Here is a 21293-nt window from a genome sequence, read left to right on the forward strand (position 1 = left end):
GTCAACTAGGTGAAGAGAGGAAGGAAGAACATTCTAGGCAGAGAGAACATGCAAAGCCCTGGGGTGGGACAGAGCATGGTAAATAGGAGGCCAAGGAAGCTGGAATGGAGAGAATAAAGAGGAAGATGCTGAAAACGTGGGGAGGACAAACTACACAGGGCTTGTAGACCACATGGAAGTTTTGCTTTATGCAAACAGAAGCATTTGATCAGATTTTCATTTTGAACTCATCACTCTGGCTGAAGTATGAATGACTGTTGTTTTACAGAAATGCTACCTCATTTAATCCCCACCACAATCCCGTGAGCGTTATTGTTATTCCTGTCATACAGGTTCAGAAAGGTTAAATAATGTACCCAGGTCATTCCACTACTAAATGTCCAGGAAAAGGATCCAAGTTTTCTTGATTCCAAGCCCTGTCCAAAACTCCTTCCTTAAATAATCCCAAATCAGGGGCAGGTTGAGGCCATTCCTGCTGCCACACCTACCCTTAGATCTGGGAACAGTTACCAAAGAGAAGAGGCATGCCTCCCTCTTTCTAGTTACCTGACTGCTCATTGGGGTGTGCCTGCAGCCCAGTCCTCTTCCATCCTCTAAATACCTGCCAAGCAACCAAGCACAAAATTGGCCAGAAAAGAATCTTCTTGGGCGGGTGATTAACACCTGACTTTTCTCCTCCAGTTTTAGTCAAATAGCCCAGTAACTAACAGTGCAAATTTATCAAAGCAGTTACAGTCAGCACCTTGAAGGCTTGATTGCTCCGTGAAGTTCAAGCCAAATTACCTTTAAAATGCAGTTCTGATATCTTATGTGTAGATTTTTTTTTTCCTAGCAACACACTTGGAGCACAAATAACTTTTGCCTGGAGAAACATCGGTATTCTGAAAAACAATGACATTGATTTTTCTCAAATAGTCTACACTTTCTCTCTTTTGAAATGAATAAGAGGATAATTCAGACAGGATTTTAGAAACTGTACCTTTCTAGGAGGTATGGGGGAGCAGGGTTGGCACAAATAAGAACTGAGGTACTGTCTCTGCTCTGGCATGAGAAGGTGGGATAAGGCCCTAAACTTAGTGAGTCAGTTCTGATTCACCCTTTGTGTTTCTTTTTAATGCTCATATCCAGCTCAGATCCAATACAGAGAGGCGAGTAGCAGAGGGTCTGGGGGATGGCTGTGGACTAGGTGAGGAAGAGGTGAAATGGATCACTTAGGCACTGATGGAAGGCGGGAAAGATGTAAGGTGGGAGAAATAGAAGAGGAACTGCAGGAGGAAAGAGAATGCTTGAAAATGCACAGGGAAAGTAAAGACAAAACAGTGAGAAAGCAGAGGGAACAAAGACACGGCTGCACGGTGGGGAGAGTATCCTTCTGTCCTTACCATGAAAGATTCACCACTCTTACCAAGGACTTCTGTGATCTGGACTCCCCGTCACTCGACTCCAGCCAGCCTAACTCCCTCTCTGCTCTTGAGCACACCTGCCTTAGGACCCTCCATTTTCTGTCTTTTCCCCCCGACGGTCAACTAGGTTTGCCCCCTCACCTCCTTCACAACTCTACCCGTTGGCTGCACTAACCACGCCGTACATAAAGCAGCACCTCTCTCGCTCTCTAACTTCTTTACCACGCTTTATTCTTCAAGCTGCAATCACCAGCCAACATCGTATTTATTTGGCTATTGTCTGAACCTCCTGCCGCCCACCCTCCCCTTTCCCAGAAGGTAAATTCCGTGTGAACAGGGACTTTGTTTTGCTCACTGCTCTATCTCCAGCACCCAGAAGAGCGCCTGACGTTTTGTGAGGGCTCCGTACACGCTGTAGGAATCAAGCGGTGGGTGCGGGGGGGAGAAGGGACCAGAAGAGAAGTGCTCGGAAGGGGTATCCAACGCAATAGCACACCTGCCGTTCTTTTTCTCTTTCTCTTCTCCCCGTCTTTCCTTCTCCACTTTAAAGGCTAAGGACAAGAACCGGGAATGCGAGAAATAAGGAAAAATCCAAATTAGTCCAGCTCAAGTCCTGGTGAAAAGTGCACGATGGAGAAGGGCAAAAGGGAGAGAACAAATGGACACACAAAAGTGAAAGAAGTGAAAAGTAAGAAGAAAAGGCTGGTAGACGTCACTCTCTCGGGTCACTCTCCCCGACTCCCTCTCCCGGCCGGCGCGGCTCGTCTCGCCTTCGCCACCACCGCGGAGGAGACCAAGCCCGCCTTCCACGGAGGGCGCCCCAGGCCCGCCTCGGCCGAGGCATGGCACGCGCCCGTCGGAGCCGCGAAAGCGGCGGGACTACAGCTCCCAGGGTGCCGAGCGCGGGCGCGCCTGCGCAGTGCGGCGGGAGGCGGCGGTCTGTTCTCCGCTGAGGAGGAGCGGGGCAGAGGAGGGAGGCAGCGGGTGAGAGTTCAGAGTTCAGCAGCAGCAGCCCGAGCCCATGATTCCCATATGCCCTGTAGTTTCTTTCACCTATGGTGAGTATAATGTGCCCCGTCGGGGTCCCCGTGTGGCCCCTTCCCCGGCCCGGGGCGGCGGGGAGGCGCGGGGGGTTGGGGCAGGCTCTGGGGAGGAGGCGGCGGCCGCCACCCGGGCGTGCGAGTGAGTGAGGGAGTGCGAGGCGGGAGGGGGAGGCGGCGCGGCCGCGGCCCGGCCCGGCGAGGGCGGCTTCTCACGGAGCCTCTCTCTCTCTCTCCCCTTCCCTCCCTCGGCGTCTCTGCCCCTCCGCGCCTCTCCTCCCGCCATGGGACCCGACTCTCCGTGCCCGTCGCAGTGCCCAGCCGGCTGGGGGAAGATGCCAAAATGGCGACCGGCAACTACTTTGGATTCACCCACAGCGGGGCGGCGGCGGCGGCGGCTGCGGCCCAGTATAGGTAACGGCTCCCCGCCCTCTCCCTCCTCTCCCCCTGCTCGCCCCTCCGCCCGGATCCCGCCGACACGACGCCCACACGCCCGCCGCCCCCCCCGTGCCCCCCCCTCCGAGCGCCGGCCGGCGGCAGGCCGAGCCCCGCGGCCTCGCCCGGCCCGGGGCGGGCAGCGGCCCCGGTGGGGGCGGGAGCGGGAGACGGTGAGGCGGAGGGCCTCCCGGGCCTTTGGCGGCCCCGCAGCTAAAATGGCCTCCCGCGGCCTCGGAGCCGAGCCGCCACCCCCGCCGGGCTGGGAGGGAGGGAGCCGAGGCCGCGGCCCCTGCGGTGCCTCCGGTCCCCGCCCCCGCCGGGCCGGTCCCCACCTCCGATATCCCTCCCGCTTGGGGAAAGAGACGGTGGGCGAGGGCACCTTTCGGGGAGTGCGGAGTCGCGCCGCCGCCCGGGCACCGGTCCTCGCCCGGTGCTCCGGCCCCCCGAGCCCAGATAACGTGTTGTTTTCTTGGGTGCCTTCTCCTGCGTCCCGTGGTCTCCCCTGGCCTTCCACCCGATCCCCGCAAACAGACTGTGGGTGTTATCGCATTCGTTTGGTTCCTTTAGTTCTCCCTTCAAGGAGAGAGGTAAACACACCAACCACCTGTGAATTGTGTAGCTGGTAGGCTGGAAGAGATGTGCGAAGTTTCTAGTGCGGATAAATGAGTCCACAGCTTTGTTCTGGCTGTTGCGTTTAGGCTCCAGGTGGGCCAGTAATTTCCCTTGGCGGGTCTTTCCCCTCCAGGGAAATGAAAAGTGCAAGTGAGGTGCCGTGAAATGCACCCTATGAAATCTCTTACTTAAGGGAAGCTCTAATTTCTGAAGTTTCTGTACTTCGTTATATATCTTATCAAAAGAAAGAAAAACACTAGATTCTGTTGTTGTTACTTTTGAGTCAGCCTGAGACAGTCTCTTTAGACTCAGGCCGTAAGCGTTCAGGGCTCCTAAGTGATCAGCTTTTTATAGAGAGAGATTATATTAGATATCTGTGTACTAGGTAAATTAGCTATTGGTTAATAAACCCAGGTAGTTTTCTCACCTCATTCACTTCAGGCGGCGGGTTGTCTAAAGGAAAGGACATCACTGGGAACCAGAAGACCTGGGTTCCAGTCTTTTTTGCTCCGGATTTTAATGACGTTGGGGACATCTCTTATTTGGTCTTTCATTTTCCTCATCTGTAAAATTGGGCTATCTTTTTTGGTTAAAACGTGTAATTCTGAGGAACAGAGTTGCCATATTTCATGGAATTATAAGATAGCATTTATTATAAAGGAAGGGTATCATTATTTTATGTATCACTGAAAAAATCACCACCAGTTAAAATATGACTCAATGCTTAAGACCCCATTGATTTTTAAGAGATATTAAAATGTGTAAATGTGTTTTATTGATGAAATTAATATTCTACTAATTGTCAAATGCGTTGAACACATGTGGCATTTTTTTACAAGTCTCTTTTACTTTGAAGCTTATTTCCAGAAAAAGAACTGAGATGACAGATTATTGGGGCATGATCTTGGGGCTTTTCAAACTTTTAAAAAATTCTTTACTTACAAATTGTGATAATTAAACAACTAACAAAGTCCCAGCCACTTTAATAAAGAGCAAATAATTTTCGTGGAGAGAAAAATCAAGCCATTTTCTTTTTCTGGGAAACAAGATACAGCTAATCAGCACTGTGCTGTAAATCTACTGCTACCAAGTACTGTGTGTCCTACACAAGGCTGTATTTAACCATTTAAGTTTTAATTGTTTTACACAGTATTTTTCTGTTACTGTGGGCAGAGTGATAGATTTGTTGGATTATTAACTGTTTACTGAAAATGTAGTGGGTTTGTTCTTTGTGGCAGTTTTGAAATATTTTTTCGAATGCAAACCTATAGATAGAAATGAGGGGAGGAAATGCCAATTTAAAGATAATCATTTTTTGATCAAATATTTGCATGTATGTATTTTATCCCAGTATAGGAAGCTATTACGGAATTTCTGTACCTAGTTGTTCTTTGGCTTTGAATCTTATAAAGTTTCAGTAAACTGTAACAGCAATCCAAAGTATTAAATTGCTTGTTAATATGTGTGTCTAATGAGAAAAGACTAGTCTTTTGACATCACTTATTTATGCATGTATTGGCAAAACTAATTGTTAAGATGATCTGTCCTTGTATATAACATACTATATAGAATTGTTTGTTTTTAATGGAAAGAAATCAGGTCCAGTAATGCTAATACCTTGGTTCAAGGAAGATGAACAAATAGCATTAATAATAAAAGCATATGCAAAAAATGCAGTGATGGTGCTCATCTTTCTTCCTGTCTGGAAATCATTAAAATGTAACTTTGAGACATGGAAGACCAAGGCTTACTTTGCAAAAAAGAATTTTTTTTGAAGGATGTAAACTTAAGGAGATCTTAAACATTTATCTGTAGATTATGTGAATAGTTGCTTCACCTGTCGTTGAGTGCAGATAACTGAGAGTAACTATTCTAAGTCTAGATTTAATTCCGGTTCTTAGTTTTCTTGGTTACCACTATGTGAGGTATTTGATTAAATTTATTTTAAATTTAGACTTTCTTTTTGCTTGTTAATATTTGAGATTTATAATGGCATACTAAGTATCAAAGTTCTTTAAGAGATGTTGTAAAGATCTCTTATAAGTTCTACTACTAATAACCTTTAGATAAACCAGGTTTTTCTTTTGTATAATACATATTAAATATTTTTGTGGTAAGCATTTATTCAGTCTTTGTGCTACACGTTCCATCAGCTACTGATTGCTTTTCTTCCTGCTTCTGTATTTTTTTAAGGCTAGTAAATAAACCTATTGGTGCCATTTGCCACTATTGCAAATGTAATCTTTTCTTACCTTTCATGTGCTTTTTTCCCCTTGGCAGTGACAAAATCAGAAAGGTTTTAAGTATTAATTATTGTGTTTATAAGTATATATTTCTGGTAGAATGTTAATTTGGGGTGTGTAGGACAAGGCAGATCTCAAGCATGATGAAAAAACAGGAATGGCTTCATGGCAGAAAGGGAACTTGGTTAGATAGGTAACTACTTCAGTAGAGTACCTTTTTTGTTTGAGAAGATATACTTAAAAACTTTTAGACAGACATTAATTTTATAATAAATTTTGAAAAAAATGATTTCAACAGTTGTAAGAACTTACGGTAGCAAAGAATGTGAGAAAGATAATTCTCAGTGGAAAAAACTTTCTAATTAACTATCATAGGATCAAATGAGTTTTTTTGTCTCCTTCATTGGCAGTTTTACAGAAGTTCTCATAGGAGTTCTTCAGTTTTTGAAGGGGATTTGTGGCATAAACAAATATGCTATGTATATGTAATATAAACTAAAGTAATCCCATTATATCCCACTATGAATAGGACATAACTTTTTCTTGGAGAGTTTTAAACAGCTAGTTTCTTGTATTCTTTAGAAAAGCCTTGGTCATATCTTTCTTGTCACCTTTCTATCTACTCATGATGCTTGTCTGTTAACCTGCATAACCTAAATGTTTAGCTTGTGCTTAAACTAATTTTCTTTGTTCTATCTATAGCTCTTAGTGTATCATTGGTATCTGAATGTTATTCTACCTTCAATAAAGTTAGCTATTTAAAATAATCATTCGCCAACATTTTTTTACCCTTTTAATATCTAGAATTAATTGAGTTCAAAAATTTTATAGAGTAATGATTGTATAAAGGTACAAAATAATTGCCCCCATATTCTTAGGATCTCAGCAAATGTTGTTAAATAATAAATGTTTAAGTGGATTTCGACTGTTGTCTGGACATTAGCTTAAATTAAGTATCTGTTAGTCAAAAGAAGGCATCTCATCTAGTGATTCTTGAGATGTCTTTAGGACATCTGTTCCTAAAGGATAAGTATCTTTTCACATCACTAAGATAACTTGGGTAGGTTGATTGGCCAGTGAATTTTCCTCCTCTTTTTTGCTTTTTATTTGAATGTAGAGTTAAGAATATTGTATCTTGAAGGAAAGAATAAAAGTAACACTAGTAAGGTAGAAAGAAGTAATCACTAACTGAGATGGTGAGAAAACCAGGTGAACAGGTTTTTGAAACCGATCTTAGTGATGGAAATTTACTGGCTCTACCAAAAAAAAAATTACTGCAACTGCTAATTATATCAGCTCCTCCACTGTTGAATCAGAGATCTTAGGATTCATATTGCATGAATGAATTTGAAATAATGAAAATTTTCTTTCCAAAAGGATTAGTGCTTTTACAATGATGATATATATCCTGTATATGTTATTAATAGCCTTAAGAGTAGGATGAGGGAGACTAGCCCTGTATAGAATGCTTAAAGTGTATGCTTGACTGTGTTTTTATAACGTGCCTCACAGTATACTATAATGAAAAGGCTTTGGATTTGAATCTCAACTCTATCTCTTTAGACACTTATGCAAGTCACCTAATCTTTCTACAACTCAGTTTCCTCAACTAACTTGCTTTGAGGTGAAGTTATTAAATATAAACCTTCCTAGCCTAGTGCTTGATTTTCAGTAGGCATTTTACCAATGCTAGTTTTCTATAGAGATTTGTATAATAATACTAAAAGGGTTTTAAAAGCTCTCCATAGTTGATGGCTATCATACACTTAATACATAGAGCTTCATAATCTCAAATGTTTTAAAAGTAGGTACTTGAGTATCAATTGGAGGCCTCAGTTTCAGTGTCAGTTTAATAGGGACCTCCAAGTTTTTAATTGTTTGCAAGCAACATGATTATAATCAACAGACTAATATGAGAAATAATAAGAGTTCAAATTTTCTGGATCTAAGATCACTCCTGTTTCAGCAATGTTGAATTAATTAGATTATCAAATTTCAAATAAGTCCTTTTTATATAGCCACAGAATCTATTAAGTAGAAATAAAACTAATGAGATACACAAAACACTTTAAGAAAAAAATACAGTAGGCTATAAAGGGCATAAAAGAAGACAAATAATTGAAGATGGGCTGTGTTCATGCAGTGAAAAAAAATCAATACTATCAAGTTATCAATTTTCTCCTAAGTAGTCTATATGTTTAATGTAATTGCAATAAAAATCACAACAGGCTTTTTGGGGTAACTTGATAAAGGAGTTCTCATGTTGATAGTGAAGAGAGTATTTGTCCAAAAGTAGTCATGACAGTCTTGTAAGATCATAAGGAAGGTCTTGTATTAGCGGGGACCAAAAGATGTTATTAAACAGGAAAATGTGGTATTGGTAGAGGGATAGACAAATAGATCATTGGCTTAAAATAGCCCAGAAATAGATGTATGCTTATGGGCAGTTGGATTAGAATATATAGCTGTTTAAGTAGAGGTATTTGTCAAAAAAAAGCAAATCAACCAAATTATTATTCAGAAGTGCACCATCAGGATAATCAGAAGACAGTCCTTGGGCTTATAAATGTAGTAATTGACAAAGTATGTTAGAATTACTAGAATGAGATTAAAGGTGAGGAGTGCGCCAACAACATTGTCCTTGGCATCACTCTATCAGAATTAGGTTCGTTGTTCCGAGTATAACATTTCTTAGTGTTTTGTGAAAGCTGTGTGCAGTGCAGCTCTTAATTCATCCTTACAGAGGGCGAATTAATGAAGCAAAGAACACTGGGCTTTTTTGTTGTTTTAGTATTAGTCTCCTCATGTAATATATACATTAAAATACGTTCATAGGGAGTAACTTACAGTATGCATAGTCCCTGCTTTCAAGGAGTTTACACTCCTGGGGGATGAGGGTAGGGGCAGGTATACCTCCAGGTAACTATGCCATGATAGCGATCATAACTGAGTTTTAATGAAATACTAAAATGGGGAATTGGAGGATTCTGACTATGGAGTTTGGGGTAGGCTTCATGGTCTTTAATTCTGAAAATGGAGGGAAGGTCATTTTAGACAAAATGTGTTGAGCCAAGATAGGAATGAATTAAATCCACCCCCCACTCCTCCCCGCTGGCTGCGCTGTGTGGCATGTGGGATCTTAGTTCCCAGACCAGGGATTGAACCCTAGCCCTCGGCTGTGAAAGTGCTGAGTCCTAACCACTGGACTGCCAGGGAATTACCTAAATTAAATTCTTGATATGGTTGATAGTTGGTGGGTTCTGAAGTCAGGCTAGCTGAGCTGAATCCAGGATCCCTCTACTATTTGTCATGTGACATTGGGCAAACAGTCCTTTGGTACTTGAGTTTCTTCATCTGTAAATTAGAGATAATACTAATAATTACCTCATAGGATTGAAATTTAAAAAAAATTCTCCGTCGAAGTATGGTATATATAAAAAGAACTGCACATATAATAAGAATATAGCTTGATGAAATGTCATAAGCTGGACACACCTGTATAACCAGCACCCAATCAAAAAAACAACACTATCAGCATCCCTGGAGGCCTCTACAGTCTCCATTGTGATTTGAGAATTCAATGAGATAAAATTTGTAAAGTGCTCAGAATAGCCCCTGCATACATATATCTCCATCAATGTTAATATTATATTGAGTAGACATTTGGAAATTGAGCTCAGAAGAGGGATAAGGGTCGTAGTGTAAATCCGAATATCATCCATATGGTGGTGATCCACCATTATAGGTGTGAGCATGGATGAAACCAGAGAAAGTACAGTGCCTGTCGTACATCAAACATTTAGTAAACGTTTTTTGAATGAGTGGGAAAAAAAATAGAACAAAGCCATGGTTACAAACTTGGGGGACATCTGTGTTTAAAGTAGGGCCAAAGAAAGAAGCAAATACTGAGACAGGGTTGGGGTGGGCAGAGAGCTGGGAGAATGTAGTGTTCATAAAAACCAAAAGAAGATGGAGTAATCAGCAATGTTAGGGTTTTAGAGAGGCTGGATAAAGGATTGATAGTTAGCAAGATCTTTGGTATAATTTTCATGGGCAGCCAGTATAGAAAAACTAGAATCTGATCGTTTGGAGCTACAGAAAGAAAAGCATAAAATTTCACATAAGATAGGTCTTGTAGTCGAATTTAGTATTCAAATAAATTTTTTTGTTGCTGTTGTTGATGTGTAGTTGATTTACAGTGTTGTGTGAATTTCTGCTGTATAGCAAAGCGGCTCAATTATACACATGTGTACATTCTTTTCCATTATGATTTATCCCAGGATATTGAATATAGTTCCCTGTGCTATACAATTGTTTATCCACAGATAAATTCTTGAGTGTTCTAGAGGTTAAATGGGCTTAAAGTATTCGGAAGCACTGTTTTTGAAGATGGATTAAATGAAAATAAAATTTTTAATTCATTTTTTATTTCTGGGAAAAGATACTGTGCCTGAACCACCCCCTCCCGTCCTTGGAAAAATTGTCTTCCACGAAACCAGTCCCTGGTGCCAAAAACGTTGGGGACCACTGACCTAAAAGGATAGTAAAATAGTGAAATAATTGGAGGATGTTGCATTGTCTAAAGTATTGCATTGTCTATCAAGAAGGTATGAAAGAAAGGAGAGATGCTGTCTTTAATAGTTGGCTTTTAGTTTTCCTTCAACACAGTTGAGGAGTCAGAATTACTAATTCTCTGTTCATACTGGCAAAGGGAAGAAAGTTAACACAAGACGATATTTGACAACTCTTAGCTAAATAAGATAAATACAAAAATAGCACCACTCTAGACAAATGATAATGGTGAAATTAATTGTATAAGCAAAATCTCAGCCTAAGAGTCTATAGATACAATGTCCTAGATGATTTTTTTCAATCTGAAGAATCAGTGAGTGAAAAATATATTTATAAGATAAAAAAGGAAAGTAAGGTATTCTCATCTAGTTAACAGGAAGAACTTCATTATGTAATATTCTGTGACAAGTTCCAGAACATCCCATTTTGCTAAAAGTATATGTGGCAGAAATCTTTCATGTTTTGTGATGTTTGTGAACCAAAATTTACTCAATATGGTTCATTAGTGGACAGATGCTTAAGGCAGATATGTATACAAAGGTAGTTGGAAGGAAATAGATGGTGTAAAATTTTAAAAATTCTTTAGATCATTCCAAAGGAAAAAACTGATAATGTTTTACAGTTATGGAGCAAAGTAGATGACCATCTCTCTTCAACAAAATATGAGCCATAAAACATTTCAAAACTTTTTTAAGCATTGCATTTTGACAATTCAAATGCAGGAAGATGAACCCAAAGTAATGGCGGGTTAGAACTTATTAGAAAAATATTTGAAATGTGGAATTAGCATTTATGGGATGGACATGTTCCATGTTCATGCATGAAAGTTGATGAGCAGTTATGTTCAGAGAACATGGTGCATTTTGTGTATATGTGGAATAAAAATTTGGGTTTATTGTACTCTGTATTTAAAATTTTCTAATAGTATTTTCATTATCCCTTATTCTTATGTAAATTGTCAAATGACCTCAAAAATACAGAAAATGTAAGAGGTCCAATGGACCCAAATGATATTTCTCCTGGTATGTTGAGAGTTAAAAGATGTCAAGAAAACTGTCAACGGTTTTCATATGTTATTTAACCACCCTCCCTCCCTTGTAGTCTACCCATCTAAAGAGTTGGTAGAAATTTTAGGATTAGTTATTTTATTTGTTCTAGTTTTTAAGAAGAAAATAGAGCCTGAATTTAAATTTCTTCTAAAATTCTACAATGATGCAGTTATTGTTTTAATAGCACTGTGAAGGTTAATGGGAGCATGACATTACAATAACAAGTTTAGGGAATATTTAAAGGTGGTTTGTCTTTGGGATTATTCCATGAGAAAGTTTAATTTTGCATCATTCTCAACATTATAAAATACTAAATGTAAAGATAAATTTGTCAGTGATTTTGTAGATACGTAAAACGCCATAATTTGACCTAGAAAAGTCCAGCAATGTTGAGCATTAAATTTGGACTAATGGAAAGGTTAAATTTTGTTTTGTGTGCCAAGAGAAAGACAGAAAAAAAGTTTTATCAGTTACTTTACCATTTTATGCAAAATTGAAACAAACACATACAAAGTATGTTTTCCAGGGGAGTAAAAGCACATTTAATAATGTAAGTGACAGGAGCTGCCTACATTTTCTTGCCTGAGACTTGTTTCCCTCATGGCCTTTCAGAAATGAAACATTCCGCATTTGTCCTATAGTGGTTCCTTTAGAAATTTAGCATATTTCACTTAGTCTAAAGTTAATCATCACCTTTATTCTCCTAAACAATACGAGGACTTAAAATGTTTTAACTTTGGTCAGTCCACTCCTGATTTTTGTGCTTTTGTTGTACTATATTTCAGATGTTCTTAACCCCACAACTGTTGTTGAACAAAATTATTGTTTTATATAGCTAGTATTTAAATTTGCCTTCGTATTTACCACTTTTTTTATTATTATTTAATATTCATTCCCTCAGATCATTTTCATTCTTCCTAAAGTAAATCTTTGAGAATGTCCTTTAATGTGGGTCTACTGGTAACAATGTTTTTTTGGTTTTTCTCTGTTTTTTAATCTCAAAATATCTTCATTTCACCCTTCTCATTCTTGAGAAGTCATCACTTAGTTTCTAGGGATTTTTTTTCCTCAAGCTACTCGTGCTTCTCTCTCTTTGGTGTTTACAGTTTCACTCAGATGCGTCTTGGTGAGAACTCCTTATTTAATCCTACTTAGGGTTAGTTGGGGGCTCCTGGATCTGAGGATTGTTATATCAGACATTCTATTTAGATGTTTCCTCTCTCCCTTTTTCTTCATTTGCAACTCCAATGAGTTGTAAGTTACCATTTTTTATTCTTTTCTCTTGGTCTTTTAACCTCTTTAATATCTTTCATCTCTTTGTGTGCCTTCTGAGTAATTTTTATAGATTTTTTTTTTGCCAGCTATGTCTAATCAGTTACATAATGCCTTTCTGAGTTTCTGATTATAATTTTTATATACTGTATTTCATTTCTGGAAATTCTGTTGTTGTTTTTTTTTAATTCATCTGGTTGTTTTTGATTGAACTCTTAGTTCTTGGTCTTGGTTTTCATAGTCTCTTTAAGTGTACTTATTTTATATTTCGTATCCAATACTAATACTTGTAGTCTTTTTTTTTTTTTTTCCCCAAACTCTTGCTCCTAGTATCTTGTTTCCTTATGGGTTTTGTTTGTGATTTTTGATTGAGATCTCCTCTTTTTTGGAACATGGTAGCGTTAGAGAGGAATGAGCATTTTGTGGTACCTGGAAGGAAATAAATAAATAAATAAACGCCAAACCAAGTAGTTAGTTTTCCTGGTCAGCTAATGTGAATTCCAGAGCCCAAAGTAGAGGAGTGCTGGCTTTTTGTTAAGAATTATCAGGAGAGGCTTCTCTCTTTTACTTGGAGCCAAGGCTGAGACAGGAAAGTTTCCTTACAGTTCTCCCTTAAAGGGGGAAGTGAGCTTTTTCCTAATTCACCTTCTGTTAGTTTTGTGTGGGAGTTCCAAAATTCTAAGCCATTACTTCCCTATGCCTTTGATGTCTCTGCTAACATAGAAAATATTTGTACAGCAGCACACCAGGTAAACTGGGAGGAGATTTGGAGCCCTAGATAAGACTATTACACAGCTGTAGGCAGCATACTTGGGGCTCTGGCCACTTTTTCAGTGCTCATTTTACCAGAGAACAAGTACTGTTTCCATGTCATAAGATAGAAGGAAACATTTTGCTTAAAGGGGCAGTAAGTAAAGAGCAGGAAAATGAATGGTGAATACCATTACAGACTCTAAGTTAATGTTCTGTATCGTAAAATGGTGGTTCTCAAACTTTTCGGTTTGGGGACCCTTCTAACCTCTAATTATTAAAAACCCCCAAAAGCTTTTGCTTATGCAGATTATATAATATTTACTATTTTAGAAATTTTAAAAATATTTATTAAATTGTTTTAAAATAGTAAAAATACCACTACATGCTAACCAGAAATATCTTTATGCAAAATAACTATATTCCAACCACTGAAAAAGTAGTAAGATGAGAAGCATTGTTTAACATTTCTACAAATCTTTTTTTTTTTTTTTGGTGGTACGCGGGCCTCTTACTGTTGTGGCCTCTCCCGTTGTGGAGCACAGGCTCCGGACGCACAGGCTCTGGACGTGCAGGCTCAGCGGCCACAGCTTACGTGCCTAGCCGCTCCGTGGCATGTGGGATCTTCCCGGACCGGGGCACAAACCCGTGTCCCCTGCATCGGCAGGCGGACTCAACCACTGCGCCACCAGGGAAGCCGCCTCTACAAATCTTTTTAATATCTCAATTAAGATGGTTGGATTCTCATACCTGCTTCTGCATTGTCTGTTGCAGTAAATTGTTTGGATTAAAATATATGAAGGCAATCTGTAATTGAAAAGGGAGAACCAGCCTCCTGAGCCCTCTGAAACGGTCTTAGGGACCCTCAGCGGTCCTTGGATCACATTTTGAGAACCACTGTTGTATAGAAACTAACGGAGGTGTAGGATACCGCTTATGCGGATGAGCCATTTGTACACATAAGTTATTTTAATTTCAGTAGTGACTATAAATTTAGTAGTGTAGTATGAAGCCAGGTCATATTAATGGAATTCAAAAGCACTTAGAGATGGGCCTGAAGTTGGATATAGATTAGGGTTGAGGCCAGAAATGTAGATATTAGAGTTGTGTTGGGATAACTAAAAAGGAGTATTTAAATTCGGGGTTGGTTTTTTGGTCATTGAAGTTGCCAGCTTGAGAATTCTATTCTGATATCTTTCTGCTTATCTTTCATTACTCCCAGAGTAATGCATTAATTAATTAAAAATAGTATAGAAGGGCTTAATGAAAACAACAGTCCCTTATTTTCCTTCTCCCTGCCTCCCAGTTCCCCACCTTTAACGCATTTTGGTTTTATTTCTAACCTCCATATCACTAAATAGTATGCTGTTTTTTTATGTCTTAATTTATCAACTTTATGCATTATAGTTTGATTTCTTACAATCATGGTTAGGATTTCATACATACTCTCTCATGCTTCTCATTTCTCCTCCCAGATTCAGTGATAATGATTATTTCTGTTGCTTCAAACAATACACACCAATTCTAGTTCCATCAAAGGTAGACAGTATCTTGGTACTCTCTAAGAATCTTGAAACCCTTGTGCTTTACTTTCCCTCTCTCTCCACCCCATCCCCCAACTCAGCTCTCGTTTTCCTTGTGATAACACTTATATTGTGTTCTGTAATCATAGTTTATCTTCCGTGATTTAGGTTGATTCTAAAACCTTAAAGCAGAAAACTGTTTCATTATTATGACTGTAAATAGTATTTACTCTGGAGCCAAGTACTGTTCTAGGATTAGAATTCCTCATGTATTCCATTTTTACAACCCTGTATCACTTAATAGAGAATTTTTGCAGGGTCAATTTCAAACAGATTTTTCCTTTTTTACACCCTACTAATTGCTCAACTGAGATCATGACTTTTCTTGAGCAGTTTCATATTTCCTGAAGTCTTTCATTACCCTTTTTTCACACAAATCTTCTTGGTGCCTTGATTATATCATGAGATTTTCCCAGGCTCTTGGTCTGCTGTCTATTGTCCAGTCATCTGTTTTCCTAGACATCCTTCTCCTGGAGGCTTCTGTCCTTCCTTTGATTTCAGTCTCATAAACTTACTGCCTTTCTGGGCCTGCTGCATAGCTGCCGACCTGGGCTTTTATCTGTCTCCTGAGTTTGAATCCACTGTGTGTAGGATCCCATTATATCTTTCTTGTTTTATTTTTTGCTGAAGTACATTTTCATGTAGCTTCCTAAGAAAAGGCATGTGGGAGGTAAACTCCTTCATACCTTGAATGTCAAAATCATTATTCTGTGTTAATAGTTTAACTGGGTGCAGAATTCTACATTGATAATCATTTTCCCTTGAATTTTGAAGATATTACCCTATTGTCCTCCAGCCACTGGTGTTATCAGTAAGTCTGATTTTCATTTACTTGTATGTAGGTGATCTGTTTTTCTTCTCTCCCGGAGATTTAAAGGATCTTTTTTTTTGTCTTGTGTTATGAAATGCTATCAATATATGTCTCTCAGTGTTGTTCTTTCATTTCTGTTTTATATTCCGTAGATGTTTGAATTTGAAAATACGGGCCTTCCTTCAATAGTGGGAAATTTCTTAATTTCTTCCATCTGCTTTTTTTCTTTACTCTAGAATTCCTTTTTGTTGGAATATTAGACCTGCTATATTTATCCATTCTCTTTTCTTTTGTCTTTATCTTGTCCATGTCCTTCAACTTTATCTTCTAACTAGTGTAAAATTCTTGTTTTATGGATACAAATTAGAGATTTTTAAAATTCTTATCTGTTGCTTTGAGATATCCATTTCCCATGGGTTCATTCTTATTTCTTTTGCAGTTTATAGTAGGTTTTCTTTAAACATCTGGTGATTTTAGCTGGCTGTTTATTTCGGTAAGGCTTCTGGCTGGCCTCACTTTTTGGTAAGCAAGTAGGGAGCAGACCATTAACCTCCAGCTTGAGTTCAGAAATATGAAGGATGTTTTTACTCTTCAATATTAATAATTTCCTAAATACTCTCCCCCCCGCCTCCCACCGCCAAGAGAAATACCCTTCCATTTTATGTCTGATTGTTTCTTTTTCTTTTTGGTATCTTTTTGTTTGTTTGTTTATTTATTTTTGGTGGCATTGCGTCTTCGTTGCTGCGCACGGGCTTTCTCTAGTTGTGGCGAGCGGGGGGCTGCTCTTCATTGCGGTACACAGGCTTCTCATTGCGGTGGCTTTTCTTGTTGCAGCATGTGGGCTCAGTATTTGTGGCTTGTGGGCTCTAGAGTGCAGGCTTAGTAGTTGTGGCGCACTGGCTTAGTTGCTCCGTGGCATGTGGGATCTTCCCGGACCAGGGCTCAAACCCGTGTCCCCTGCATTGGCAGGTGGATTCTTTTTTGTGGTATGCGGGCCTCTCACTGTTGTGGTCTCTCCCGTTGCGGAGCACAGGCTCCGGATGCGCAGGCTCAGCGGCCATGGCTCACGGGCCTAGCCGCTCTGCGGCATGTGGGATCTTCCCAGACCGGGGCACGAACCCGTGTTCCCTGCATCAGCAGGCGGACTCTGAACCACTGCACCACCAGGGAAGTCCCTGTCTGATTGTTTCTTAAACTTTCTTACCCATGTTGTTTATATATTTGTTTCATAATTTATTATTTAATTTGTCCCAGTTTAAAACTGACTGAAGCTGATATGATTTAATTTATTCACAAAAGGATATTACCATCTAAGTAAAAGCTTCTGCTCTACTGGATGCTTAGTAAATGAAAATCTTCTCATATTTCACAAATTATTTTTAATGGCACAAGATTTGGGATTTTATGTCCTGTTCTATTTAAGTTAAAAAATATATATTTATTTTTGGCCACACGGCTTGTGGGATTTTAGTTACACAACCAGGGGTTGAACTGAGGCCCTTGGCAGTGAGAGCACGGAGTCCTAACCACTGGACCGCCAGGGAATTCCCTATTTAAGAAATCATTTAAAGACAGTTAAAAGTCTTACATTTTATGTAGGGATATAATTTAACACCTTTTATTCTCACACCCCAGACTAGGCAAAAACCTTGATTTGAACTGTTTCAACTTAAGACTAATTTTTATGTAAACTAATTTGAACTTGACCTGAATTTTTAAAAATTAATTTACTTATTTAGACTTAGCTACTTGATACTTAATTGAACGGCTATAGTCCAGTGTAGTCATCTATGTCATGTGAAAGGCAGTTTTCCTAAAGGTATTTGAAATTGGAAGAGAATTTCCCAGATGGGTCTAAGATAACAAATCAGAGAATCTTTATTCTGAATAGTAGTCAGCTGCCCTAGCCCTTGACCCCCTGGGAACTGGGACTGGATCATCATTCTTCATGATGCTTTGGTGGAGCATGTTGTTCCAGCCCGGATGATGGTTAAGGACCTGGCTCTACAGAGCAAGTTAGGTTAGACAGCCCTAGGGATGTCTATGGTAATTGCTAAATGCGCTGGCATCTTTTTATATGATTCCTGGGAAGGGTGACTATAAAATTTATTGTTCAAACTGAGACACATAGGAGAGTGAGAATACTATTAATAATTATGCTGGGGCAATAAGCATAAACCAGAGCACAAGGTCATCCCTTCCTGAGTCGCATGGACTTTTAAAGATCAGTGGCAGGCTTCCCTGGTGGCGCAGTGGTTGAGAGACCGCCTGCCAATGCAGGGGATGCGGGTTCGTGCCCTGGTCCAGGAAGATCCCACATGCCACGGAGCGGCTGGGCCCGTGAGCCATGGCCGCTGAGCCTGCACGTCCGGAGCCTGTGCTCCGCAACGGGAGAGGCCACAACAGTGAGAGGCCCACGTACCGCAAAAAAAAAAAAAAAAAAAAAAAGATCAGTGGCAGTTTAAGTCAAATTGCCTGCCTAGTGTACTTGACATTCCTATTCTACTCCAACTTTTGTTTTTTGTCCTATAGGACATGTCTTGGGGACCATGAAATGTGAACAGATACTCGATAAAGAGCAGTGGGATGAATGAAAAGAGTATAGGAATTCAAGACTGTCTGAATTTTACATAACCATGTAGCCTCTACGTGGGAAATCTTATCAGTAAATGTTAAATACAAGTTTTGCAGAACTGGTGTATTTATATTTTAAACATAATTCTTTTTCTCAGTTCTAGGAATTTTGAAGAAGTATATGTTATTGGAATTTTTCTTAAGGACATGGAATTATCCATTGAAAATGTCAGTGCCCAACCAATTTCCCACTATTACCGTTTAAACTTCCCTTTTCCTGTCTTATAATTGGCATATATGTAGGAAATGTTAGCTAATTTCAGTATCAAAATGTGGAAAACCTCATCCAAATAGAAATTATAAGAGTTTCTTTGGACTCTGTTCTAAGTTTTTGTTTTTTTTTCTTTTTCATATTGGGCTGAAATCTGCCACCCTTCCATCCATTGGTTCTAGTTCTGTTCTCTGGAGCAGCATGGAGTAAGTCTCTTCTATTAGAAGGCAGCTATCATATCTTCCAAGGTCACTTTTTCTAGACTGAATGTCCCTAGGTCCTCTACTTTTATGTGAAATAATACCCATACTTATAAACTTCATATTGATTCCCTTTGAACACATCCTAATTATCAGTGTTTTCCATAATACAGTTAAAATATGATGGCCCCAGATTTTAATTCTGTGCCATATTTTTTTTTGGTATTGTGCATACCAGTGAAGAATACCCTGTACTATAACCCATGAATCAAACACTCTAGTTTATTAGTGCAGCTTCAGCTTACGTCAGGTATTTTTTTCTTAGCTATTCTTAACTGTTGGCTCATATTAAAACTTATGGTCAGGGCTTCCCTGGTGGCGCAGTGGTTGAGAGTCCGCCTGCCGATGCAGGGGACACGGGTTCGTGCCCCGGTCTGGGAAGATCCCGCATGCCGCGGAGCAGCTGGGCTCGTGAGCCATGGCCGCTGAGCCTGCGCGTCCGGAGCCTGTGCTCCGCAACGGGAGAGGCCACAACAGTGAGAGGCCCGCGTAACGCCAAAAAAAAAAAAAAAAAAAACTTATGGTCAGGTAAATAACTGTTGGGGCTCTCCTTTTTTCAAGAAGGCATTTTTCTGCCTTGGTAATATAGATTTAGCAAGTGTGATTGTGAATGTATTACTTACTCAAGAGAACCTAAAACAACAAAAACGTTTTCATTTGGTAACATTTGTGGGCCTGGTTTTATGTGATATAGGCTCTCAATTTAAAAATTAAAGTAAATGCTATTTTAACTTTAGCTGAAGATTCATTTGATTTACAGTTTTAGAAACGTTTTGTCTCTCTGAGGTTTAAATGTTATGATTGCAAAGCATCTGACTTAGGTCTCCTTTTGCAACGTGTGCTACTTTTTAAGAGAAAAAGAAATGTGTGTAATGAATTGCTGCCTGAAACCTGGAAAATTTATCTAAAATAATAGATATTCCATTGTAAATTCTGTACCTTAGAGCAGGATTTCTCAACCTCAGCACTGTTGACATTCTTTGGATAATTCTTTGTTGTGGATAGCTGTCCTTTATGTAAGAGCATCACTGGCCTCTACCCACTAAATACCAGTAGCACACATCACCACCTCCTCCGCAGTTTAACCATCAAAAATATCTCCAGACATGGCCAGATATCTCCTGGAGGGCAAAATCTCCCCTAGCTGAGAACCACTGCCTTACAGCATCAGAAGTATTTAAGTCATCTCGGTAATAGTTTCTACCTTAAATGTTTTCCATAATTGGAGTTAGAATACAATATTTTTCTTGATATGATTTCCTTGTAGAGATTTTTTTTAAGTATAGTACATAATAAAGAACTATACATATAACAAATACTTTTTTAAGTTCCTAGGTTGATCAGTTTTTTCTTTCTTCCTAATACTTCTTATCCCAGTTTGTCCTCCCTGCTTTGTGATATGATCTTTGATCTGAAACATATGTGTGACCATCTAATTTATTCAGATTAAGGAATGAAAATTATGCAACAATAACAAATAGGGTGTTGGTTAGGTGGTTTATTAAGCTCAAATACCTGTTCTTTTGTAGTCCATGATTAAATTATTGGGAAATGTGCTTTTGATTTAAGTTGATTAAACTCCTAGATTTTAAAAATTAAATTGTATTATGTTTATTCTTCTACTCCACGATATAGCCAGCAGCCAGCTTCGGGTGTAGCCTACTCTCATCCAACTACGGTTGCTAGCTACACTGTCCATCAGGCTCCAGTAGCTGCTCACACAGTTACTGCTGCCTATGCACCAGCAGCCGCCACAGTTGCAGTTGCCAGGCCTGCTCCAGTAGCTGTTGCAGCTGCTGCAACAGCTGCTGCATATGGAGGGTACCCCACTGCACACACAGCAACTGACTATGGTTATACACAGAGGCAACAAGAAGCACCTCCACCACCGCCCCCAGCTACTACACAAAACTACCAGGTAAGAAAACTACTTTCATTAGCCTTAACATATAGGTTCAGTGGCTTCAGTATTTAATGTAATGTCCAAGCCAATGCTTCTCAAATTTGGGTCTTCCAAAATATACCTCTAATGATACAGAAAAGTGAGTGTGTATTCCTATAATTTGGGGGTATACTCCAAGCATTAAGTTTCCTTGCAGTGAGTTTTATATTAATCCCCCAGTGCATTGCACTCCACTCTCTATATATGTTTGCTTTAATTAAAAAAATATAGTAATTGGGACTTCCCTGGCAGTCCAGTGGTTAAGATTCTGCGCTTCCACTGCAGGGGGCGCAGGTTCGATCCCTGGTCAGGGAACTAAGGTTGCACATGCCACATGGCGTGGCCAAAAAAAAAAGATACATTAATTACTGGTTAAGTATTTTAATTTCAATACAAGTTTTTGAGAAAAATTAAGACATATAGGGTCTTCTGCCCCTTTTTTAAAATTTTTATTTATTTATTTTAGGGTCTTC

General features: G+C 39.6%; 1 protein-coding gene across 5 annotated transcripts in view; it reads left to right on the forward strand.

The window, feature by feature from the left end:
• The first annotated feature begins 2307 nt into the window (after positions 1 to 2307).
• The window catches only part of ZFR (zinc finger RNA binding protein), a 75163-nt gene continuing 56177 nt past the window's right edge, over positions 2308 to 21293 (forward strand). For 4 of the 5 annotated variants that reach the window (XR_004481364.2, XM_033421307.2, XM_033421308.2 and 1 more), the window contains exons 1-4: positions 2308 to 2461; positions 2758 to 2857; positions 18801 to 18824; positions 20514 to 20796. Coding sequence is in view for 4 of the 5 variants with exons in the window: in XM_033421307.2 (XP_033277198.1) it covers positions 2425 to 2461; positions 2758 to 2857; positions 18801 to 18824; positions 20514 to 20796 (444 nt within the window). In the remaining variant the exon portion in view is untranslated. The remainder of the gene's footprint in view (positions 2462 to 2757; positions 2858 to 18800; positions 18825 to 20513; positions 20797 to 21293) is intronic. The other variant, XM_004266028.3, reaches the window with a different exon arrangement.

Source organism: Orcinus orca, chromosome 3 (genome assembly GCF_937001465.1).
Source record: "Orcinus orca chromosome 3, mOrcOrc1.1, whole genome shotgun sequence".
Taxonomy (NCBI): Eukaryota; Metazoa; Chordata; class Mammalia; order Artiodactyla; family Delphinidae; genus Orcinus; species Orcinus orca.